The sequence below is a fragment of the Guyanagaster necrorhizus genome, assembly GCF_019112545.1.
Source record: "Guyanagaster necrorhizus MCA 3950 unplaced genomic scaffold BT62scaffold_45, whole genome shotgun sequence".
Lineage (NCBI taxonomy): Eukaryota > Fungi > Basidiomycota > Agaricomycetes > Agaricales > Physalacriaceae > Guyanagaster > Guyanagaster necrorhizus.
Genome location: NW_025064924.1, coordinates 73142 through 96490, shown reverse-complemented (window position 1 = coordinate 96490; position 23349 = coordinate 73142). Strand labels below are relative to the sequence as shown.

Genomic DNA, 23349 nt, shown 5'->3' with positions numbered 1-23349 from the left:
TGTTACGACGTGTTTATCAATTATGCCTTGCCTGCCTGCCCATAAATTGTGAAAAATCCTTTCTGATGCGGCATATGGTGCATAGATCGGCACAAAAAATACAAGGATTCATCTACTTTTATCTTCGTGTGTTTCTAATGTACACCCGGTCATTCGCGCCCGAAATCTCGGATATTTACTCTTGCAATTGGGTACTCACCTTCGCCGAGTTGAGTCAACTGGGCGAAACGAAGGGTACATTAGTGCTGATTAAGACCAGAAGTACCGCTTCTTATTGCATACGATCGAAACTTGTATTTAGTATCGTACTCCCTTTCGTCTTCTACAAATGAATATCAGTTACCACGATGGATTGTATTAGACGTCTATCCTTTTTCTCGTGAGCCGGAAGCTTGCGCAGATCTGATAGTTTCGATTGGGTGTGCTATTGCAGGGCTTTTCAATGTTACTGGTACCGTGGTGCGGTATGTCGTGTGAGCTCATGAACGAATGAGGCCACTAATATCGACGGCGTCTTCATACTCGGGAGAAAAACAACGGATATCATTCCACTGAGGAGATGGAACCTGGTGGAATACCTGAGTTGAAATTTGATGCATCGAAGAGTTCGGATTGAAATGTAAGTCCAATAAGGATAGGCCACCGGTCAGAGTAATGCAGAAGGTCAACAAGGACATACATTTCTTAACAATTATCTGGAGTCACTGTAGCTTTTCCGAGTTCTTCGCTAGGCTAAGTGACCTCTAACTAACGTGGCGGTGGAGTTCAAACTTCGAAGTTATTTGCAATAGATCAAGGTCTCCAGTGGCACCAGTGAAGGGCAGCCTTTCCGTCTGTATGATGGCATGCTTCTATGAGTGCTCGTCCACATTTCCTGGAGTTTGCCATCCAACATCAATGTTTACAATGTGCGAGGCGCCATATCGTGCTATGGTAAAGTAAAGAAATGTCGTTACCCTGAGTACTTTCTTTTGGCGAAATCCATGCCACTCCTGTCAAAGAAGATGCTCAGGACGGAAGAGTGGATGTGGACCACGCCGCCACGGAAGAAGAGGTCGATGCTCACCCTGACGACGTCTCCGAACGCAGGAAGATGGTATTACGGTGCACTCAAACGGACCTGACGGTTTTTCTTCGCACTCTCTTGGACTTCCTCTAGCACCAAAAAAGGCCCTGCCACTATTATGACCGGTCTGCAACAGTAATCTGCGAATTGTCGGACATTGTGGACACGGTCAAGCCACAGATATTTTCATCGGTTTCTCAGCTCTTCCAGAAATGATCGGTTCTCATCTATTCTAGGGTAGATCGTGGAATGTGGAAGAAGCTGATGACGGCAAGGAAATTGCGGTGTGTTTATAACCAAAAGCATGTATCATATGATGCACGGAACCGAAAGTCTCAATGCCATCTCCTGAAACGACCCGTTCCCGGCTGGATCCACAAAGATTGCTGACGCCTGTCCTAAGTACCAGAAAACAGCTCCCAAAGCAGCCATGGCACGAAACACCCATTCTATTCCTTTTCCGAGTCCACGACATCTTTGGACCCCTGGTTGTACTCCACAGCAGCGAACGAGGTCATCAAACTGATCTGAGAAATCTCCTCCGGTCTAGCATCTGGCTCGGTTCAAGAACGCCTCAAGGATTGGAGATGTTTCGATGACTCTGAAGAGCCTGCATGTGTCAAGGTTGGATATGTAGTACTGAGTAACGTCTTCACTGATCCTCATAACAGTGGAATCAGATTGAACCTTGTCCATGGCAAAGAATTGATAGATGAAGGCGATCAGACGATGTTCCAGAGCTCTTCAAGCGCACAACAAAACTAGAGAAGAAGGTCAGTGACAATCATGCAAGGTAGAGATTATCTAGACCTTGCCGCAAGCAACGCTAGCACTCAACGGGTACTCGCTGATACTAATTTTTTCGTCAACGTAGGCATCCGCAAAGTCGTCCCTCCCACGGGCCATAGCGCCCACGAAAACAGCAATATTATGACTCTGAGGTAGCGTGGGTAGGTATTGTGAAAGTCGCTGCGTTTTAGCATCGCCCGACAGCGTCAGTTTAATGGTGTTGGGTGGGAAGTGGTCGACGACGGGGTTTTTGATGACCTTTAACAGCTTCTCTGGACCATTGACACCACGAATAAATAGTTTGTGGAGAAGTTGGACTGAATAAAACCCATGTCAGCAAACTGAAAAAAAATATATGTAGGGGATATACCCATCAATCCACTGAAGCGCTTGAACGTCCTCGGTATCCTGACATGCGGATTGACTTCGATAAGCACACCTTTCGCAGTATGGATATACACTTGAAGAAGACCAGATTTGTTCAGAGGCGAGTCCAGGAGAGTCAACAGGCACTAAACATATGAAAAAAATCAGAGACCACAAAAGGCAGACAGAAAACAGACATACCTGGTGCGTAATATCAGGCCTAGCATCTGCGATGTCCCTTCCCGTCCTGGCGAGGATACCCTGGTGGTCGTCGCAGTTGAGCAAGGTATACTTGACGTCACCCTCGCCTCCCTTCCCGTGTCTTGCGCCCTTTGCACTCCCACTCGAGATACGGTAAGCCTCCAAGCACGCCTGTTCCAAAACGACAAAAAGACGTCGTTGAGACGCGGCTGCTATACCCTTGGGCACATGCGCCTGCACAGGGAGCATCAGCGGATTGGGATTGGGCACGAAGGGCTCTGCCTTGAGCGATGTGGGTGCGGCGATCTTTTTCTTCTTCGACGCAGGAAGTGGTCGCGTAGGCCTATCCGTCATTGTCGCCCTGTTCAGGATGGTGATTCCAGAACTGCTATCACTCCCGTCCTTGCTCGTATCCTCATCGATCTGCATAATGTACACTTGTTCGCCTAGTTCAGATTCTTTGATACGAATAGCACGTTTCTGGCGTCGACGGTACAATTTTCGACGAGGCTGGATTGCGGTCGTGGTGTTGGGACCGGCACAACGTCGTCAACGGACCTGCTGCAACTGCGCTTTCGACCAGGTCGAGTAAAATACGGAGGCAAATCCACGAAAACCGTAATGGGCGCGCAGACAAAGGCTCGAGACTTTGGCACCAATTTCGAGATCATAAATGGAATGCCGACCGTACGCCGAGATAATGCCAAAAACACAAGTTGGGCAACCGAATGACACATCTCTCTTACGTACACTTTCAACCCATAAAAGGGGATTCCCAGATACAACCAGTGTCGCCACAGGGTCCTGCAGGATGGTGTCAAAAGAGCAGCGAAAAATGAGGGCCCCCCACTGCAACTTCCCCAGTTCTACGACGACCACACGTCCTACAGACGTACAGCACCTCATCCTCCTCGTTTACCGCAAAAAAACGCGTCGTTATGGCTCACTCTCTGTCCGCGTACACGACGAATGACAGTCAGTACTCACTCAATGCTATTATACCTGTTTCTGACTCCTTTTTCAATGCTTAGAAGTGCACTTGAGTGGCATCTTGACCCAATCTGATACTCCGTCTACGGATGGGTCGACGCCCGTCTCTTCTTGTGGGTCCTCTACTCCTACCACGGAGTCAGATGGATGTCACGTACCCCGTCCACCGAATTGCTTCATGATATTCCGATCCGAATTTTTGGCGCTTCACAGTGACGAGACGCAGACAAAAGCTAGCAAATTGGCTGGGGCGGCGTGGAGAAAGCTCCCCAAGGAGAGGAAGGACCATTACAAGGAGCTTGCGAAGGACAGGAAGGAGGATCATGCGCGTGCGCATCCTGGCTACAAGTACAAGCCTCGTCGCTCTAAACGGGGGAAGAAAGCAGATGGACGCAAGAAAGTCAAAGCGCAAATCAACCGCCTGGATGCGCAGAGTTTCTACGAGCCTCCTCCGATCGCGAATCCGACGGTGCCTGAGGTTCTCCAGTCCCTTGGCCTCGTTTCGGCCTCCGTCGTAGAGTCGAATCAGTCTTTTGGGACGAATGGAAATGAAATCCTCTTCGATTTCGCTGCGATACAGGTTATGGGGGCAGCTCCGACCGTCTACGATACTGCACCTCCTTCTGCGCATCCCTTTTCCCGGTTTGATATCTCTCAGATTGAAGCATCCGATGCTTATTTCCCTCACATCGCGACCGATAGCGGAGTATCCGTGCCGTATAACGATGATGTTTGTTATTATTCTACCCTCACCAAAATTCGTTCGCTCATGCTCACTCACAGTCTTCTTGGATGGATACCCTGTATGGATTTAATGGAAGCCTAAATAATGAATGGGATTCTCAGTCTAACCTGATTTCGGCTACGATGGATTGCCTCGACCGCGCTGCTGATAACCCTTTGCATTATCTCTCACTTCCGGACTCCTTGTCTTCTATGACAAGTGATGGTGGCGCCGGTCTTTTCAACTTGTTCGAGTCATACTAATACGATTCTGTAGTTTATTTACATCGCCCAACGATTATCATATGTACAACGAAAGTATGTATTTATAGTTTCCTGGAGATACTACGAAGAGCCTACTGCATGTAACAAAATCTCGTTGACCCACTCACCACATTAATGTATTACGCGCTTGCCATTCTTCCCAACTAGTATGGAAAGGTATTCCCCAAGCCTCTTCTGCGTTGGACAAGATCGATGTTACAGCAGTCCTGATATCAATAACTTGACCAGAGGCCGCCGATAAGGAATGAAGAAAAAGTATATGCATGAATCAGTAAATATGTAAATTGTATGGATGTCAGTATGCAATGTCAGATATAACTCAATCGTTCTCATCTTCTCAAAATAATGTCCGCCCGAATGAATGAACCAGATTTCCATCGCTACGGCGCCCTCCGTTTCCGATAAAGCTACCATGATCCTGATCTAGCACACCTATTGACGACTCTGGAATAGTGTAGAGCGACCTCTTCAAGAATTTCGAAGAGGTGACGAAGGCCAATTTAGACGAAAAAAGACGACGAGGGCTGGCACGCGGCTGAGGTTGTGATCGCGGTGGGGGTTTCAGTGAACATTGGGATGTGAGGCGACAGAGTTCAGAGGATATAGACAGCGAGGATGAGAAAATGCCTATTCCAGACGGTTCCGATGGTGGTGGTGGTGGCTGCGACGGCGGACATGTGGTGTGGAGGGCGTTAGATGCAGGAAGGCCGAGACCCAGGCCAGCTGACTGTTTACGAGAACGTCGTCTCGGCTCGGTAATTGTAGGGGATATTCGTCCAAGAGCTGCAGAGGAAGTGGATGGAAGATCTCGAAGGGAAGTGCCCGAGTTGCCGCTGGTACCACCCCTGTTCCTCGTCGGAGGGGCGCCAAGGCCCAATCCGGCAGGATACTTCGGGCTGGAACATGAATCTACAGCCATCGTCAGGCGTTGAAGGGTCCTTATTTCATGTGCACATACCGTTGATGGAAGAGGCCAGTTTTCGACCAGAGTTCGTAGAAAGAATAACAGTGTTTGAGACACCGCGGCGTTTCAAAGCAGGCGTAGTCACTACGAGTCCGTCGGTCAGTGGACGTCATTATAAGGGAAAATCCATGCCTTCACCAGGAGTGACCAATTTGGAACTCGGCTGGCCTAGGCCGATCCCCTTGTATTGCCCTAGCGGTGTACTGTCAGTAGGGCCACGGACGGTCACGATACGAAATGACTTACTTGACTTTGAAGGACGATGGCATAAGCTCAGAGAAGCCGAGGAGGAGGAGGAAGGCAAAGAGATGGGAGAAGACGAATTGAGACAAGATTTGGCTCTGGAGCATGACATGGGTGGAGGAGTGGCTACGGCAATTCTCGCCTCCTCACGGGCAAAAAAGTTGAATGGGAATGTAATACCAAGTCCAATCAATGCCTTGAAGGAAAAGAACGACTAATAAAAGGGGTCAGTTAGGGCATTTCATGTAAGAAAAGGCGACTAACCTCTATTGTCGTCCTGGAAACAGCATGATTGCAAGCAGACATGGTGACAGGAGATATGGAGAATGCAAAGATGCGCAGGTTGAGAGTAAATGGGAGAGAAGCACTACGAGCCAGTCGTAGATGATGGTTAAAGGGCAAGAAGTAGGAATAGCGATTTACAGACGCGCGTGTCTTCGTAAGCATCCCAAGCATGTGACCGTGTTAAGGTTAGGGTTCCAGTCGGGAAGCAAGGCAATGGGCTCCTGGTGACCTGAAACTGTTGTGGTGGTGTTTCAATACATGTATATCCCCAACGCATAATTATACAAGGTCTCCAAGAAGATTGGTATCTTTCTAGTAGATCTTACACAATTTCTTGTGCTTTTCAGTATGCATATTTCGCCTCGTTATAGGTGAGAACTAATGTGAAGCGGATATTGCAAGCGGTCGGAGACTAGAGTAAAAAAGTACATGGCACCTCAACAATGGAACCTGTTTCTAGTCGCGACATACCGCACCGTCAATGGTTTCACTGCAAGGTGGGGAAGCCAAAAATCACAACGCCCACGATCCCTCTAGCTGGGAATCGAGCCCAGCCTCTGAAACCGGACTGCCGCCCTTCGCCGAAATGCCAACAGAGAGTTGAATAGCTATAAGAGCAGCTGGCCCTATATTGCCGCGAATTCGTTTACGTGACGCAGATCCGCACCTGAAAGCGAACGTAGCTAGCACCATCTTGCTTGACGACCGAAATGTTTGTAGTATAAACCAGAGCCAGGAAGGCATCTTTACGATCCAATTCAACGATCTTCGAGAGGGAGCAAGGAACCGAGAGAACGTTGTTCAAGTATACAAAAATCCATACAATAATCGAGATTCACGGCAGGTGCAGGGAAACTCTTAGCAAGAAAATACCACCTAGCAATGGATCCAAACATGACAGTGAAGTAGTGCTTTACCTGTGTCAGACTGTTAGCTGAAGTTCGCCTTCAGGCCTTCAGGTAAGTTATCAACACAAGAAAGTAAAAAGAATCGCGCGACATACACCCTCCCGAATGCGGGAGGGTGTACGCTGCAATCTCTCGAATCCAGCTTGTGACATCTGCATCAGCACGCTTCGCCAATACACCAATAGAGAGCCGAGGTATAGAGTATCATGGGAGTCAAATTGTCATGGATTCGTTTATGTAAATGGTGCCGGCCTCCAAGCGAAGAAACTCTGAGACTGGTGCAAATAATGAAACAGGAAAGTGGTCGGGGGTGAGCTGAATCTTCTGTATCGATGTGGTAGAAAGACCGCTGTCATTCTTTTTTTGATGAAACGTTAAACCAAAGCCACAGTATTTGTCGTCACAATGACTGATTAGAGAACGAATAAGGCTAGCATTTGCAAGACTGATCAGACAGCGTAAGGAGCTTGCTTTGCTGTAGAAGAGAATAACAACGGAAGGTCAACGTACTTAAAGACTTGCGATGGAGACATGAGGAGAGAATCTTCAATACAGCCTCGGGCAAGTCTGTCGAAATCATGCACGACGCAGCGTATACCTGTGTTCGACTGAGAGTACGAGCAAAGTCCCAGACACGCGGGCATTGAGTGAATCTGCAATGCATTCAATGCCGGAAGAAAAACGAAGCAGCATGGCTAATTGGAATGGGAACCTTGAAAGCACAAAATTTGTATTCGTCTTCATCATGGTCCACGCAATCCACCATTTGTGTGTGCAAAATCACGTCGTGCGAGCCTGTCCTTAATTCTATTGCCGACAGTCGTCATCATAAGAAGACAAAAACGCCTGAGCATGGCTGCGTTGGCCTTCGGTTCTACAAGAAAAGGAGTATCGTATCTAGAAGGAGCAATAGAAAGGTTACAGACGAGCCTCGAGGCAAGAAAGGTTACTCACGAAACAAAAAATCGTCCTTCCAAACTAGACGCAAGAAAATTCTCTCTCGTTATGCCCTGCTTCTACGAAAAAGGGCTCTGCTCCAGACTCAGGGCTGCTTGACGTCTCCCGGAATTTTTTTCTGGTAGTCAAGGTGGTTGCTTCAATGAGGACGACGAATCAAGTGGCTTTAGGCCGCCGGTACCGAGACGAAGGAAAGGCTGTGAGCAGAAAAGGAAGCTGAGAAAGGGCAAGCCACGGTTGTTCCCACGGCCAGCTTGGACCCACAACGATCCACTGTATACCAGCATTGTGAGAAACTTTACGATCGCAACATGCCGGACGCGTTCACGCACTTCTGTATCCCCCTCCCCCCTACTGCCAAATATATGGACCTCATCATCAGAACCTCCCTCGGGAAGATGTCAACAGTCAGGCATGGAACTATGAAATAAGAATGGTACGCGTAGCAGAAAACTTGTTCGAATTCGAGACCGAGCCGACAGAGAATCTATGCGGTTGCTATGGTCCGGCAAACGAACAGCGAACATAACGTTGCCCGTACCCTCTCTCGAATCATATAAAAGACCCAGAATTTGAACCAACATCTACAGCATCAACATGTCTGCCCCAGAAACCGCTACCAAATTCTCCTCTGCTGAAACCTCCTCCGTCGTTGGTGGACAACTCGTCGGACGCTCCAACAAGGGCGCCGTTGCACCCAAGGAAGCTCTGAAGCTTCGTTTGGACCTCAACCTCGAGGTGGAGATTGCCATCCAAGCCAAGGTCAATGGCGACATCACTCTCTCCCTTCTGTGAGTAGGCGCTACCTCGCCTTTTTGGATAAATACAAGTTGACTTATCTCTCTTCAGTGAGTAAATATGCTCACATCTTCGTGATGATGTTGGAACCTGGTCATCGGGTTGAGGTAAGATTCGCTGCCCTGGGTTAGTTTGTGTTTAATAATGCTGAGATCTGTTATGGTGTTAGGGCAAATACATCTCTTGTACCCTAGCTCCATCCTCGTCGATGTCGATCAATATTTACATTTCCTATACATACAAAATATTAGGGCTTTTGGGGTTCAAACGTTCATACATTGAGACTTGAGCGTACGTATACTCATCTAAGCGCAAGGAATATGGAGTCATATTGCACCCAGTGCCTGTCTGCACCACGGCTGCTCAAATCCGCAGGGAAATTTAGAAACAAGCCGTCGAACCTCTACGTAGTGCAGTTTCATACTTGACCGTCGCTCAATGGTTCCGCAGTCAGCAGAAGCCAAAAAGTACGGTACACACAGTAGTGATTCGGGAGGCCCTCTAGCTGTAATCGAACCCAGCATTTGAAGCGAAGCCGACACTTCGCGGATGTACCAACAGAGAGCTGAATCAGGTACTAATCATAGTTAGCATTTACTACTACAAAGTCAGAACATTTCAGTCATACCTTTTCAACGCCGGCCAAGCCCGAAGATTCTATTGAGGGCTTTAGTCTTTAGATTCTGATATCCACCCATCGACTGAATAAACGAGATATCGATCGGGAGCCTTGAATCGATAAATTTATTCCCAAGTGTCAGATCGGGGTCGGAAAGAAATTGTCGCAGTGTGTGGTGCTCCCCATGTCTGAGGAGGACATCCACCGCGATCTCTCTAGCTGGGAATCTACTAGGAACCCAGAAGCGTGCCCGTTTCCAGTAGACCAACAATGTTAGTATGCTTGTAGTGCGATTCGGATTAGTATTACAAAGTTGTTATGAATGTTATGCCGGGAAAGCGTAGCTTGATTATCATCGCCAGTGCTGGCATTCGGGTACGCTAGACGCGGGTATAGAAATATGGGACTATATACGATAAGGTGAGCTCGGCGGCGGCCCGTAGGACATTGAATTGGAAATCCAACGTTATTCCGCACCACCATGACGGCACAGATTCAGACATCCCAAAGCGCCGTTCGTTGGTACCCTCCCTCGTTCGACATACGAGTCGAACAAGTCCCTGTTCCAGAGTACGTTCATCCGATCATAGTCTTTCTCCCGGACACGAACTGAAGTCGATCCCGGGCCACAGAATCAACGAACCAGATGATGCGATCGTGAAAGTGAAGGTGAGCTATCTGCGTCTGCAGCTTCCAATCCAAAGATACACACATATATTGATCTGAGATGTAGTTAGCAGCTCTCTGTGGTACGTTATCAGCGAATCTTTCACAGATAAGCGATTAATGCGGTCAGGGAGCGATCTACACATCTACCGAGGACACGGAGGCGTTACTAAAGTGTGAGTAGGAAAAACCGGCACAGTGACAGCTTAACCCTCACATAAACAGCCATATCTGCGGGCATGAGTTCATCGGCGAAGTAGTGAAACTCGGTTCGAGCTACGGAGGACCAGCCCAAGGGCGCCCAGATCTATACTCGACCTTGAAAGTGGGCGATAAAGTCGTCTCTCCTTTCACCGTAAGCTGCGGTGAATGCAGGTCAGTTACATAGAATCAGTATTCGAAGCTTCGACTGACTATATACCCTTCCAAGTGTTTGCCGACTGGGATATACTTGTCGATGCCCTCACGGCGCCCTCTTTGGTTCGCCAGCCCTCGAAGGAGGCCAAGCACAATATGTGCGTGTGCCAAGGGCTGGGGGAACGCTCTACAACCTCAGCGATACCAGTTCCTGGTCAGCAGATCAAACAGCCACAGCAGCCCTGGATAAAATATCTGAGAGTTCGCTCGTCCTCCTCGCTGATATCCTGCCCACGGGAGTATTCGCTGCCATGCAGGCTCTGAGCCACCCAAAGGTCCTGACGGCGCTCACTGGGAGGCCGTGTCCGTTGAATTTCTTCCCATTGAGAGATCTCCCCGCCAAGCAAGACGCCCTCGTGCAAGAGGACAGAACGCTCACCTTTGCGATTGTGGGCCTGGGACCCGTGGGCATATGTGCGGCAGTCAGCCTGCTCGACCTCCTTTCCGTGGGACAGTACCCGTTTCGCGTCGTCGCGATCGATCCCAATGAGAGCAGGAGGGAGAAGATGGAAGCCGTCTATTCCAAGATCTCCCCGGATGGCAGGGGCTCGGGAGAGTTCACCGTTGCGTCGATCGACGACGCCAAGACCACGGTCCATGCTTGGACTTCCGGTGTAGGATGTACAGCTGTCCTCGAGGTCAGTTGAAGCCACTCTGTTGTATCCGAACCTGACGCATTCTGTCCAGGTGGTCGGGAATAATAGCGCACTGAGCCTGGCGTATGACCTCGTTCGAGACTTTGGTGCTATTATATCTGTGGGAGTCCATGGAGCAAATGAGGTTCCGTTCACTGGACGACAGCTTTATAACAAGAACGTATCCCTTGAGTTCGGAAGATGTCCTGCCCACACTATGTTCCCTCCCGCTTTCGACTTGTTGGGTGAGAAGCTATTGTTTTCGTTTTAGTTACCATACATGCTGAGCAGCATTTTCAGCGAAGCGGCAGGATATCTTTGGAGGCGTCGGTGACGCCAGCAACCTGATCGACAGGATTGTTGGCTTGGACGAAGCCCCGGAAATGTATCGGGCATTCGAGAAAGGTCAAGTTGGAAAGGTTATATTCGACCCTTGGAAATAGTCTACTCACACATGTATTGCTTAAACTACGCATAAAATCAAATGGGGGTATCAAGTAACAGAACGAACGGACGATACGTTACGATGAATATATATACAACACGATCATCATGCCCCAAAAGAAGATGTATAATAAATATTCCATCGTAGATGTACCAGCATGATATGAAATCACAAACAAAGGAAGAGTGTGAATGATTAAATAAAGAAATACAGTTCCATTCTCACATGCCACCGTATGCGTCTTCGGCGTCGTAGACCGTGTAGACCGTGTCAGGCCTCTTGGTGTTCACAGGCGTCGCATTTCGGGGAGCCACAACAGTCTCATTGGCAGGTGGAGTCGACTGCGATGTGGGAGTGAAAGCAGGCTGGGAGGCGAGAGGAGACGTAGCAGTGGGCTTTGCGTCATCTGACGGGGGGACCACAGCAGAAGAGGAGTCCTGAGAGACCTCCTGAGCAGGCATACTGACAGCTACACCAACGGCTCCGGCAGCTCCAACTGATGGAACCCTATTCAAGTCCACATACTCCGCTTCCTGAGGCTGTTGGAACGGATCGGCATGGTACATCTGAGCAGGCTCTCTGTTGGGCTGCACCTCATCAGCCATTTGAGATGGTTGTCTGGTCAAGTACGCGTCGTGCCCGCCCATCTGCTGACTGATCACAGACGGATCTCTGTTATATGCAGCCGCTGCGAACGGGTCATTATCAAGGCCACCAGAGGGCATGTCCATTTCATTGTAAGTCCTAGGCACCACGATCTGACCCGGAGAGAATGAGGCGGGTGAAGTCGGTTCCTGTGGACCGTATCCATACTGAGCCTGAGCGAACGATGCCGGGCTGTTATTGACGTGTCGCTCAATCATGGTCGGAGGCCTTAAATGATTGTTCCATCCCGAACCGCCACGGCCAGAATCCCCTGACATTGAGATGTCGTCGTCGAGGAGTACAGCAGAGCTCCGGAACTGCGAAGCATCAAACACATCTTTGTCCTCTCTGTGACGACGCCAACGACGCTGGTACAGCGTGAATGAAAGCTCCGATGGGAAGTGGACGAAAGCTTACGATGAGGAATCCAATGACAATTACGACAAAGGCAATACCGACCAAACAGCCAATACCAATACCGATGATAGTGCCTGTACTCATACTAGTGTCGGCACTGGCTGTAGAGCTGGCACTGACACTGGCAGTCGCTGACGAGGACGCAGACACATGGGTGGACTTGGTCACTGTTTCAGTCGTGAGGGCCGAGGTCCGACTAGAAGTGGTGGTGGTGGGAGTTTGCGTGGTCACAGCAGTCTATCACGAATATAAGAAATGATCAAATCGAGATGAGAACAAACATACCGTAGCAGTAGCAATGGATGTGGTGCTGCTTGTTGTAGGTGTGCTAGTGGTCGACGTGGTGCTACTGCTTGAGGTAGTAGAGGTCGTCGAGGTAGTGGAGGTCGTCAAAGTGCTTGACGTAGTCGACGTAGTGGAAGGGGTCGTCGAGGTCGAGGTGGAAGTGACAGTCGAGGTCGTCGAGGTCGAGGAGCTGGTCGTGGTGATATCCGAGGTCGTCGAAGTTGAAGATAACGATGTCGTCGTCTTCGCCGTTGCCGTCGCCGTCGTCTGTGTATCCGCTGTTGCTGTAGTAGTCTCAGCTACGCAGCAGATGATCATCAACACTACGATCAGATACACAAGAAACAACACACCAGTGGTTCCAGTCGTTGTAGATACGCTCCCGCCCATTGCCTGTCGCTTCAAGTGGATTTTCTGCCATTCGCGCCGTTGAAATTGATGATGGGACATGATATTAGGACGTCGGGAAAAGAGATATGATTTTTATGTATTGAAGGGAGCGTTGAAGTCTTGAAAGAAAGTGGTAGTACTCGGTCGTACCAGAACGTCGAGGGCTGGGAGCCGCGAGGTGGAGGGAAAAAGCGGAAGGGTGGAAAAAAAAAACAAAAACTGTGACATATGTGACAGTGTCACACAGGTCACGCAGTCTCACGCAGTCCTACGCAGTCACGAGGCATATCAAATCTTGTGAAACGTTTTCCCTGGGCCTGGTGTTATTTCAAGCTTCGTCGGCTGTGCGACTGGCGCGATAGCGCGAACACGTTAGTCCCCAAGTGAGCCGATAAACAAGTCTTATGTTGGGGGGAGGGATAAATGAAGTATTACCGGAAGAAAAATCGGTCCCTCCTGGTATTCTCACCACCAATACGGAAGCGAAATGGTGCTGATGGTACTCTTCAGTTTTTGATGACACGCAAGAACATGTCTTGTTAAGCAAACATACGTGTGGTATCCTGAGTCCTCTGACTACATCACACAAAATGCCCGAAATCACGGTATCATTGTGATGTAGAAGGGTTTTACTGCTGACACCGAAGATTCAAATACGATGCCGTTCTTCGGACTCGTCGGACTGACATCTTTAGCATGAACACACCCAGCTGCTAACCTTGGTATCAAAATATTATTTTTCTAGGAACTGGTATAACTTTCGATGAGCATATATTAGGCGCATGATGCAAGGATGAAGAAAAACCAACATCATAAATTCCCATAGCATAGCGTAATTGAACTGAAGTCGTGAAACATCGTGAGTAGGGGATCCAGGTACATTCATATGTCGCAGTTTACCGTAACATCATGATGAACCTAAGTGCGTCTGGATGCTAGGGTCATGAAGTCGGTGGAACCGGCGGGGAATTTGGAAAAGCGGCAACTAAATGAAGATTAAAATTCGGTACTAATCCTTTCGTAAAACAGACATTTATTAGCCGCTGCCAATCCACCCTGACGGTAAGTGAGCGACAAAGTGTCACCACATTGTATAGCTCACCATAGTCAGAGCGATCCGAAACGAGCGGGACCATATAGTAGGTGCCGACCGTTCGAATATGCCATGAAATTTGCAATCCATCAATTGCTCAACGAACTGTCAAATGCATTGCACCCAGGACCTAGACCATTCGCTCATCCCATGACTTCAACTAAGTACGTTCAGCTGCTAAAGATCTTCTAGAGCAGAAACTAGAGGTACGATTATTATTCTAGCTGACGGACTCTGAAAACATGAAGCTATGTACCTGATGTGAAATCAAAGTCGAGCAAACCATCCGGATGCTTGTCGAAGAAACTTAGTTCCTTCGTACAGTCTGAATTTGAATGCAACCGTTAAACGTCAGTTTTATAAGTACGAATTCTGAAGCTTGAAGAGCAAGTCAAAAAGGTCATAATTTCTGGGTTAAACAAAGAAGTCGTGAGATGATATTTCCAAACAAGTTGATGATGTCATTGAAACTGAGCGCAGTCCCTCTTCACTACTGGCAACTACCACCAACACATAGCAATGTCACTGGTGCGCGCTATGCTGTATATGATGCTTGAAAAACAACTTTCTCATCTAATACCTTTGTGACAGATTCACGCTCTCGTGGCGCAGGGCTCGACAATTCTTGCTGAACACAAAGTAGGGAAACGGGATTTCTCTCAAGGTGAACAAGGAAGGGCTCCTATTGCTGGCTGCATCTAACGTGTTGGATAGCAACACAAACCATACTGTCAAAGATACCGCCAAACAATAGGTCAGGCCTGACTGCCGTCCAGTCCTGCTATTCTGATTACGGACGCTTTCAGTAAACTCACCTACGTCTGGGAGCAATATCTCTTCCACTATGTCTCCGAGGGAGGATTCACGTATTTGGTCATGGCTGATGACTCTGCTGGAAGGTATAGCAATTGTCGACGTCTCCATATAACTGCAGCACTGAACCTAGCACTGGCAGGAGGATGCCTTTTGCATTCTTAGCTGAATTTCAACGAAAGGTGCGTCCATTATCTAACTTCTTTTCTTCCGAAGGTGTCAATTTATTTCTAGTTCACTTCGGCGCCCTCGTCGTCGTCTGCTGAAGATATGCCTGCCTACGGCTTACAGGGCACATTCGGACCCACCATATCATCACTCATGCACACCTATAACACTGCACCGCCCTCTGATGAACTTACCCGAGCACAAACAGAACTCAACCAGGTCAAGGACATCATGGTGCAAAACGTCGAGCAGATCTTGAGCAGAGGAGAACGAATTGAGCTTCTCGTTGATAAGACTGATGCTATGGCTGGTCAGGCGACTGCGTTTAGACGTGGGGCGAGGAATGTACGAAGACAAATGTGGTGGAAGAACAAGAAGGTACTAGGACTTGGTCTCTTGGCGGGGCTGGTACGTTCTCTTTACTTGACCAATAGTAGATGTACTGATGATATGCAGGTCTTGCTGTGGATTATATTGGCGCAGTTCTGTGGCGCCAGCTTGCGTTGCGCGCAAAAGGCAAGTACCTAGATCACGGCGACAATCTATCATCTCTTTTTTTATCGTCGGATTCAATATTCACCTGTATCATCTTTTGACTTATTGACTTGTTCAATTCTATGGAATGTCTATCATTCACTGGTACATTCTGTTCTGTGATGTCAGTCTACTTTGGATGCCGAGGACCAAGCTCTCCTTCAAGACTCAGCTCTCTGTTCTGATCTCAGGACATCATCGTAGCTTTCAAGGTCATCGGTCTAAGATGGCTGCCGTGTTGCAAGTCATGAAACGAGCGGTATGTACATACAACTTAGGCAGAACAGCATCCGGTTACTAACTTCAAGTAGCCGGAGAGTACTTGTCGGTGTCCAAACGTTTCTGTTGCCTTATTTTATCAAGCGTCGGCAGAAGACACTGCCTCAAGGTGCTGCGCTCACCTAGGCTCGGGCGGCCTCAACAAATGCTCCTCACACGAGACCCCACGTACAGGGCACAGAATGGCGCTCGATTTTTACGGAAGCCAGTGGCTGATAATTGATTCTCCGTCGCATGTTGAAGGGAGGTGAGTGCGGTATTTCCTCTGAGCATGTACATATTTGAGATGATGGCAAGATTCCTCTCAGTAGAGCTGGGATTTCCAAACGGAACGGAGATGCGATCTGGGCTAATCACAACGGCAGCGAGATGTCATGCGTACAGCGTGTTTCACGCTTTCATCAAACTGTCAAGGCTTTTACAAATATTGTGAGGATCCGCTAATCAAGTTAGGCACAGGTGGTTGGATTTTGCCCTTTTCCAGCAGTATGAGCCGACCGATACACCGCGACCAGGGTCGGGTATAGAGTGCGCCAGCTTTCCCCTCCCGTCGATTTTGCTTCTGTTGGTTGTTATGGTGGGTTGTGAGCGCTCAATTAAACCCTAGTCGGTACGGCGACCATACATAATAAAGCTCCTTTGTGTTTCGGTAAACAAATTCGAGCGGCTATCTATTCACGGCAACCTAGTTGCGCGACGCGAGTACCAACTCCTACCTGCTTCAGGTGCACGAGTTCGGCGGAGTATAAAAGGACGACTTTGTTCCCTATGATCCTCTCTTTGTACGCGTACATGAACACATGGGCTCCTGCCTTCTTTTCTCCCCGTCTGGGCCGTCGCTTCTTGTGCGTATTTCTTTACTCAAGAGAACATGTACTTCGGACAACCATTCTTGGTGCGCTACCCTCTTGAGCTAACACGCAACTCGGCATTGAAGGAACACTCCCCGATGCGACGTGACGACGAATGTACGCCCAGACCATTGTGGGTATAATACGGCTCGCTTCATCGCGCGCGCAGTTCCACAGGGCAAAGATCCCTGAGCGTCACCACCGCCTTACCGTTTAGCAGCGAGAATAAGACAGACATTGAAACGCCTGTTTCGTTGAAGTGCATACAAAGGCGCCAAGTACGCGATCACCTGGACGCAGGCTTCATCAGTTGAGGATTTTGAATCCCTGGCAGGCAAAAGTTTCCATCGAAGTATTCTCCGACTGGTTCCACTGATGTTTCGTTACATGCTAGCTGCGAGAGACTGATAGAAATCACTTCCCACACTCGGTACCTGTTGACCAGCATTCCGTGGTGACATGTTTTTTCTCATCTGTCTTTGGCTAAAACTTTATTTTCTACCTTGAAGACCAGGCACTTGAGGGTTTTTTATTCAAGTTGCGGCCCTGGTGGTGCAGTGATTGACAGTGAAGCTGATGTTTTACGCCACTTCAGATGCGCAGGACCCAGGGTGTTGCATGGGGTTGGAGCTGGGTGAGAAGTAAATTGACAAGGACATTCCGCATGAACTTGCCCTCGTTACGCCGAGCATAGTTGGACCCTTGGGTGAGTATCCAGTCCGTCGTTAATGTAAAAAGTCAGGATCTAATTCGTTTCTTTCCTTCCTTTTTTTATTTACAGACCATGAGCCGAGTATTCCGTAGACGGGACAGGGTGGGACTAGCGCAGGTCGTATGTAGTGCATCCGGGTGTGCCTCTGCGATAGCGTCTGCACCCGATACATATGAAGCCGAGCTTTTCATTTCGATCTTTTACGACATGTGGGATGCATGAACTCCATGTCGGAAAGGACTTGTGAGCAAGGAGCGTGCAGTGATCGACGCTAGAAGGAAAATATAGAACAGATTCTGTCATTGACAAGGCCGCATGTTTTTCTGGACTATAATGGAAGGGATGGGGGAATTTTCTAGTTGGGAGACCATTCCACGGTGGGTTAGGATCAAACTTGGCCGGAATATTTTTGGTCCCTGGTTGAACGTTGCATCCTCAACATAATTGTTTCTCAGAGTCAGTATACTTTTGAGAGCTAAGAGATAAGCGTATGAGTGCACGTTGAGGGAATATTCTGTCGAGGGCGGCCGACTAATGGAGTTCGTTAAGGTCCAGGCAGCTGACGAAGGGGACACGGTCGACATTGAGTTTATTGAACACAAAGCCTCGGAAACGAGATAGTTCGGATACGGTAGAGACAGAAAGTTTTGAGCCTAGAATTGTTCTGAAGGCAAGTAAGAGGTGCACAAGGCATCCCGGTATATTGTCGCACAGCCCAAACGCCGCGTCGTGAAGGGTGCTTAGGTTCGGAGATCCGGAGATCAAGGCAGCCGATGCCGATCACGCCATCCTCGAACGTATATTTACCCCTTTTGGAAAACGACCAGGACATCGGTTCCTCGAGCTTCCTTCCCCGCCTTTCACCCACCGCTGCCACGAATAATTGTCGACTTTACGGAATCGTGCTTCGAACTTGGCTCACTCTTCCGGTCGTTGCTACCCGACAGCTTTATATACCCTGGACAGCTACATTGTCACCGTAGGGGGCCGGCTCTTTTCAAGGTCCTCCTTTTTTGCTTTTCTTCCTCCATCTCTACTGCTCGTCTTGGTCCCACACAACTATAACATATCATGGCCACCACCGTTCTTTCATTAGACTCGTTCCCAGAGGAACTCGTTGAGCGTATCCTCTCCTACTGTGTCGTAGCGTCCCAAGCGCCTGCCGTGTCTTCCCCAGCGTGGGCCCCAGGACAACCACCCAGTGCCGCCGTACGACCAGTCTGTTCCCGTCTGGCCCCCCTGCTTGTCTGCAAGGCCTTCTATCGCATCTCTCTTCCACATTTCTACCATACCATTCATTTGACACGCCCTTCCCAGCCGGCACACCTTCTGAGCACCTTGCATCACTATCCCTGGCTCTCCCGTTATGTCCGCAGAGTTGTCATCACCGGTATATTTGATGGCGCCGACCAGGTCTTCCGACGGTGCAGGCATGTAAAGGCCCTCGATATCACCCTCGATCCTCGTTTCCCGGAACAGGCCTACTGCCCCGCAGTGGAGCGTCTCTGTGACTCGTTGGAGGCTCTTGACGCGGTCACGCACCTTACCATCCGCAAACCGGCACGTCTGTACCTTACCCATGCCGGTGTGAAGCGTCTCATCTTCCGTCTGGCCAGCGCCATCACCGGTTGGATAGATCTTGTCAGTTTATTTTCTGTCCAAAAGACCCCGTCCACTGACATGCTGCCTACCTACCCTATTCTGTAGCAATACGCTCACCTAGCTTTCCGTATCTCCGACGACTCGGTCAGTCCACCGGCAGCTCAACCCAGGGGACCCATATCCACTATCACGCATGCCCTATCCCTCGCGCCATCGTTGCACACCTTTTCTACCCAGCTTCCGAGTCTCTGGAATGAGGCCATCCTTTCTGTCAGTCAAAATCCCTGTCTTGAGCGCATCGTGCTAGGGGGTACCGACTACGAAGACGGGTGCGGCATCATAAGCGGCGGTGGGCTGTACATGATACAGACGCGTAAACATCCCAGACTGGCGGAACTGATCAGAAATGGAACGTATGTCGTTGTTTTCTCCTGGCTTGCCGGCATTAATCTAACCCTCCCTTTCCCTTTCAGACCCATAATCAGGTCGAGGGCGCACACGGTCACTTCCCAGCCCCTTACCGTGTTGTCATATACTGCTTCGCGCGACAAGAAAGATGACACACCAACGCCGCATATCGTCAGGCATCATAGTCTGAAGAGGCATGGGCGGCCGTTCTAGGCCGCTGTACATATTGTAGATTGTGGACTTGGTCTTGTACATTTCAGTGGACACTTGTGATTTTGAGTTACTGTACGAGGTGTTATAATTACCTGTTACACTCCTTGTGCGTTTCGGCCTAGCATACTTTTACTGTACATACGATATAATGTATTGAAACTTGATATCATGAAGATCTTTCGCCAAGAGTATCAGGAAACGATCCGTCATCTCGCAGCTTGATGATGATCAGTCCAACAATGATAGAAGCGGGGGGAAATAACTTGTGTCATAGCGGGAGAACGTACACCTGGGACCCCGGAGTACACCCTACGAACCCAAAAATTTAGGCATTTTGTCCGAATCCGTTCCTAAAGAAACCCATGTCGCATCTCTCGACGCGGCCCGCCCCCAGACAAAGGCGCGAAAGTCTCGAAATATACTCCAAAAGTGCAATATTTCTCCGAATTCATACTTGGGTTCAGCGACAGTGCCCAAAAGTCGGTAAGTTCGCCGAAATCTGTCCAAACTGGGACCCGGGGTCCTGAAAATCACTAGAGCTGTGTTGCTTGTGGCGATTCCAAGTACTCGTCGGGTGCCATATGGTTTCTTCGAAAACGCGTCCAACGGAGGTACGAAAAACGGTGTGGCGCTGCCCATTGCCCAGGTAGAAAGCCCCCCCCAGTAAGAAGAAGAAAATCTTGGCGCGTCGCACGCTTGACATATTGGAAGAAACATTGCGTTGGGCTTGCATCGAACCTCCAGCTGCTGGAATACATACGATCGGCGGGCAAGATCTCTATTTGCAATTTCCGAACACGTCGCCGCGGAAGCAAAGTTTCAACAAGTTGCTGGTAGTTATCGTGTGAGGTCTACGCGAGGCCGCATAAGAGTTAAAAACCCTAACGATAGGAGACGTCTGCGGAAGTGAACCGCGCTGTGTGCACGAGAGATAAGTAGCAGCCTCATGGTCCTCGCATGTCGAAGGGAGAAGAAAGTCTTCCTGTGACTTGCTTATCCTTGAGAACAAGTCCAGTCTCCCAGAGGCAGGGTGAATTATGTACGTCCGTCAGCTCCGGGTAACTTCTTTGAGAATCGTAGTTCCGAGATGTTGGAGGTGCAAGTAGGAGCAAGATCATTAAAAAGCTGAGCAAACTTTAATCGATCGAGGAGAGGTGCAATCGATCAGACCCGGCAGGAAAGTCGAGGTCCTATGCTCGGAGATTACAGTAGGCAAATGATAGTGGACCCGGGGAAAGGGAAAAGAGAGCAAATGAGTAGAATAAAGGCGCGAGCTCGGTGCCGGGGATGGAACTTGGATTTGGAGTTATAAAAAGTCACGCCACTGAATTCGAAGGCTTTCCTTGTCATTCAAAGACGGAGAGCGAGAGGTGGTAAAAGGATAGATATCAGCTTGATGACCAACCAGAGTCGTCATCACGATTCGGGTTGCACAGTACCCGAAATCAGAATTTATTCACATGGAAAAAGATTCCGTTTCCAAAATGAAGATTCATTTCTTCTGGTCGGCGGTTGGAAGAACGAGTTGGCGTCATCACTGCCCGCGGGGTATCATCGTTAGTGGAGCCTTTTCATTCATATACATCGGCTGTAATGTAATAACAGATTCACGAATGCCGAACCGACCGCCCAATCAGTAAGCCGCTTGCAAAGCAACAAAGGAACCAAGAATAAATAAGTCTTGTCGCCGAACCGACTCTACATGACTCGGTTCGTTCCTTGTGATTTCCTTTCTCTTCCCCCCCCCCAACCCCCTAAAATATCTTGGCTGGTAACAGGGTGAGGAAGAACAGCACAGGATCTAGCATCATGCTCGCCTTGGAGGAGAATGCTCTCGATCTCGTGGCAGAAGGGAGAGGGGGGGGCGAGTTGGGCAGGGGGTTTTTACCAAAAAGGCGGCATGCTTACGGCACAGCTTCTTAGATCTGTCTGTCCCAATTAGGAACGTATACTATTTCTCATAAGTACCTCGCATTAGGGTTGAGGGCAAAGAACTTTTTTTTCTCTTCCCACTTAATAATTCCTGGGGACAGCTCCGTCAACGGTAACAAGATGCTGACTCTCGCTCCTGGTTCGGTGTGCGACGTCTGCGCTGAGGAGTACGGTCCCCAATGTCTTCCCCACTCGATTCCCTGTGGTGAGTCATATTTTCCTTGGGGGGAGCCAGCAAAATTTCTGACGCAACTCTAGGTCATGTTCTGTGCGCGAGCTGCAGTACTACTATCGCAGAGAAGACTCCCTCACGGCTCAAGCCCGTTTGTCCCTTTTGTCGCGAAGAATTCACGGCCGATGACATTCGTTTAATACGTACGGATTTCAGCTCGAGTGAGCGGACTACCCCCCGACGCTTTCCTCCCCCAATAGAGGCCAGCAAGAGTGACTCGGCTACTGACTTGTGGGCCCGTAAGGCTGAGAGGTTTTTCCTTTCCGACGTGGGTTGCTCGAGATCTCGTGAGGAGGCTCGAAGACTCGAGGACAAAGTGGCCAAGGTCGCGAACAAAAAATGTTCCGTGGAGGAGGTCTCTACTCTCCACAACGAACTGGAGGAATGGTTGACGTCCGCCGTCAAGTCTGGAGATCAAGTATGTTATTCAGATTTGTTCTCTTTCTGTTCATCAATTGATTCTGCCATCCCAGACTTCGTCGCTGTACCTCAGTGCTGCTCTTCTGCGCGCCATTCTAATGAATCATGTAGCGCATTCTGAAGCTAGCAAGACTGCAAAGCACAATGAAAACAGCCTCAAAGTCAAGCTTGACGACATGGAGATCTCGATGGGTAAGCTAGAAGCTGAGCTCCGCCGGTAAGCGAAGTCCATCTTCGACTCGTGTATTCCATTCTGATGACGTTCATCCTTTGCCTTGTCACCCCCATTATAGACAAGTGAGTTATCTTCTTTTCTCTTTCCGGTCGTCAGTGCTGATAATGCTTCTAGCGCGAACAGTATTCTCAAAAATCGCATGAATGCGAGAAACTGCGGACGGAGCTCAGCCGCTTTAAAGGTGTATCACCGCTTTCCTCATCGTACACGGCGTCTCCGCCTCGTTTTCAAAGCTCGGCCTCCCCGACACCACCGGCGACACCTACGCCATCATCCACTACCACATACAGTCCTTCCGGGAATTCCCCTCTTTCACGCTACAACTCGCTTCACATGAGGTCTGCCTCCATGAGCGCCTCTTCACGACCTGTTACGCCGGCTCAGCCTGTACGATCTCACACGCCATCGCTACGATCCCAGACGCCCTCTATACGATCCCAGACGCCTTCGGTACGATCCCATACTCCGGCACCCCCGCTGCCGCCCCTCCCTCGCTCTGCGATATCCACCCCGGTCTCGCGGTCCCAGACCCCCGCACCACCCAAACCACCCAAACCCCGCCGCCTATCGCAGCCCTCACCCCCAAAAATGGTCCGCTCCCTCTCGGAAGAGAAGCAGGAGATTCACCAACGTTGGATCCCTCCAACGCAGGAGGACCTTGATGCGTATCCCGGTAACCTGCTCAAGTATTCTTCGACGCGACATACCTCGCGGTTAAGGGATATCCGCTCACCCTCTCCAGGGTAATTAATAGAATGAACGC

General features: G+C 49.4%; 12 protein-coding genes across 12 annotated transcripts; 9 read left to right on the top strand and 3 right to left on the bottom strand.

Annotated features, from left to right (window-relative positions):
- Positions 1-137: 137 nt before the first annotated feature.
- On the top strand, positions 138-1124 carry BT62DRAFT_1012355 (uncharacterized protein; the record flags this gene model as incomplete). The annotated part of the gene is made up of 3 exons (XM_043177917.1): positions 138-234; positions 302-464; positions 881-1124. 3 exons carry the CDS (start codon positions 138-140, stop codon positions 1122-1124), a joined length of 504 nt encoding a protein of 167 aa, XP_043034259.1.
- Positions 1125-1788: 664 nt separating this feature from the next.
- BT62DRAFT_909920 (Nep1-domain-containing protein) lies at positions 1789-2776 on the bottom strand (the record flags this gene model as incomplete). Its single annotated transcript, XM_043183772.1, has 4 exons — positions 1789-1827; positions 1877-2172; positions 2226-2367; positions 2423-2776. 4 exons carry the CDS (start codon positions 2774-2776, stop codon positions 1789-1791), a joined length of 831 nt encoding a protein of 276 aa, XP_043034258.1.
- Positions 2777-3563: 787 nt separating this feature from the next.
- Positions 3564-3782, top strand: BT62DRAFT_820297 (HMG-box; the record flags this gene model as incomplete). The annotated part of the gene is made up of 1 exon (XM_043182352.1): positions 3564-3782. A coding segment is annotated over one exon (219 nt), but the record flags the coding sequence as incomplete, so codon positions are not given.
- A 666-nt stretch (positions 3783-4448) lies between these two features.
- Positions 4449-6029, bottom strand: BT62DRAFT_997555 (uncharacterized protein). Its single transcript, XM_043190659.1, has 5 exons — positions 5892-6029; positions 5631-5841; positions 5517-5576; positions 5379-5468; positions 4449-5329 (listed from the first exon to the last, which is right to left on the bottom strand). Exons 1-5 carry the CDS (start codon positions 5931-5933, stop codon positions 4758-4760), a joined length of 975 nt encoding a protein of 324 aa, XP_043034256.1. The 5' UTR covers positions 5934-6029; the 3' UTR covers positions 4449-4757.
- A 2273-nt stretch (positions 6030-8302) lies between these two features.
- BT62DRAFT_1080614 (uncharacterized protein) lies at positions 8303-8864 on the top strand. Its single transcript, XM_043179594.1, has 3 exons — positions 8303-8568; positions 8627-8682; positions 8745-8864. The coding sequence occupies exons 1-2, from the start codon at positions 8375-8377 to the stop codon at positions 8631-8633; spliced, it is 201 nt and encodes a 66-aa protein (XP_043034255.1). The 5' UTR covers positions 8303-8374; the 3' UTR covers positions 8634-8682; positions 8745-8864.
- An 811-nt stretch (positions 8865-9675) lies between these two features.
- On the top strand, positions 9676-11514 carry BT62DRAFT_1080613 (uncharacterized protein; the record flags this gene model as incomplete). Its single annotated transcript, XM_043179593.1, has 8 exons — positions 9676-9764; positions 9827-9863; positions 9928-9943; positions 9991-10036; positions 10086-10235; positions 10291-10915; positions 10965-11157; positions 11213-11514. 8 exons carry the CDS (start codon positions 9676-9678, stop codon positions 11353-11355), a joined length of 1299 nt encoding a protein of 432 aa, XP_043034254.1. The 3' UTR covers positions 11356-11514.
- BT62DRAFT_571189 (uncharacterized protein) lies at positions 11413-12470 on the bottom strand. Its single transcript, XM_043181433.1, has one exon. The coding sequence runs from the start codon at positions 12278-12280 to the stop codon at positions 11579-11581; it is 702 nt and encodes a 233-aa protein (XP_043034253.1). The 5' UTR covers positions 12281-12470; the 3' UTR covers positions 11413-11578.
- Positions 12471-14706: 2236 nt separating this feature from the next.
- On the top strand, positions 14707-15696 carry BT62DRAFT_1012346 (VAMP/synaptobrevin-like protein; the record flags this gene model as incomplete). The annotated part of the gene is made up of 7 exons (XM_043177916.1): positions 14707-14715; positions 14779-14851; positions 14902-14941; positions 14994-15086; positions 15143-15182; positions 15235-15576; positions 15625-15696. 7 exons carry the CDS (start codon positions 14707-14709, stop codon positions 15694-15696), a joined length of 669 nt encoding a protein of 222 aa, XP_043034252.1.
- Positions 15397-16629, top strand: BT62DRAFT_571023 (uncharacterized protein). Its single transcript, XM_043181431.1, has 5 exons — positions 15397-15576; positions 15625-15961; positions 16014-16228; positions 16279-16410; positions 16466-16629. The coding sequence occupies exons 2-5, from the start codon at positions 15791-15793 to the stop codon at positions 16506-16508; spliced, it is 561 nt and encodes a 186-aa protein (XP_043034251.1). The 5' UTR covers positions 15397-15576; positions 15625-15790; the 3' UTR covers positions 16509-16629.
- On the top strand, positions 16583-17286 carry BT62DRAFT_571043 (uncharacterized protein). Its single transcript, XM_043181432.1, has 3 exons — positions 16583-16876; positions 17010-17166; positions 17227-17286. The coding sequence occupies exons 1-2, from the start codon at positions 16750-16752 to the stop codon at positions 17144-17146; spliced, it is 264 nt and encodes an 87-aa protein (XP_043034250.1). The 5' UTR covers positions 16583-16749; the 3' UTR covers positions 17147-17166; positions 17227-17286.
- A 1110-nt stretch (positions 17287-18396) lies between these two features.
- On the top strand, positions 18397-19948 carry BT62DRAFT_937725 (uncharacterized protein). Its single transcript, XM_043187388.1, has 3 exons — positions 18397-19185; positions 19252-19559; positions 19620-19948. The coding sequence occupies exons 1-3, from the start codon at positions 18616-18618 to the stop codon at positions 19765-19767; spliced, it is 1026 nt and encodes a 341-aa protein (XP_043034249.1). The 5' UTR covers positions 18397-18615; the 3' UTR covers positions 19768-19948.
- Positions 19949-21819: 1871 nt separating this feature from the next.
- BT62DRAFT_909790 (uncharacterized protein) lies at positions 21820-23333 on the top strand (the record flags this gene model as incomplete). The annotated part of the gene is made up of 5 exons (XM_043183762.1): positions 21820-21904; positions 21958-22349; positions 22405-22568; positions 22645-22648; positions 22701-23333. The coding sequence occupies 5 exons, from the start codon at positions 21820-21822 to the stop codon at positions 23331-23333; spliced, it is 1278 nt and encodes a 425-aa protein (XP_043034248.1).
- Positions 23334-23349: the final 16 nt, after the last annotated feature.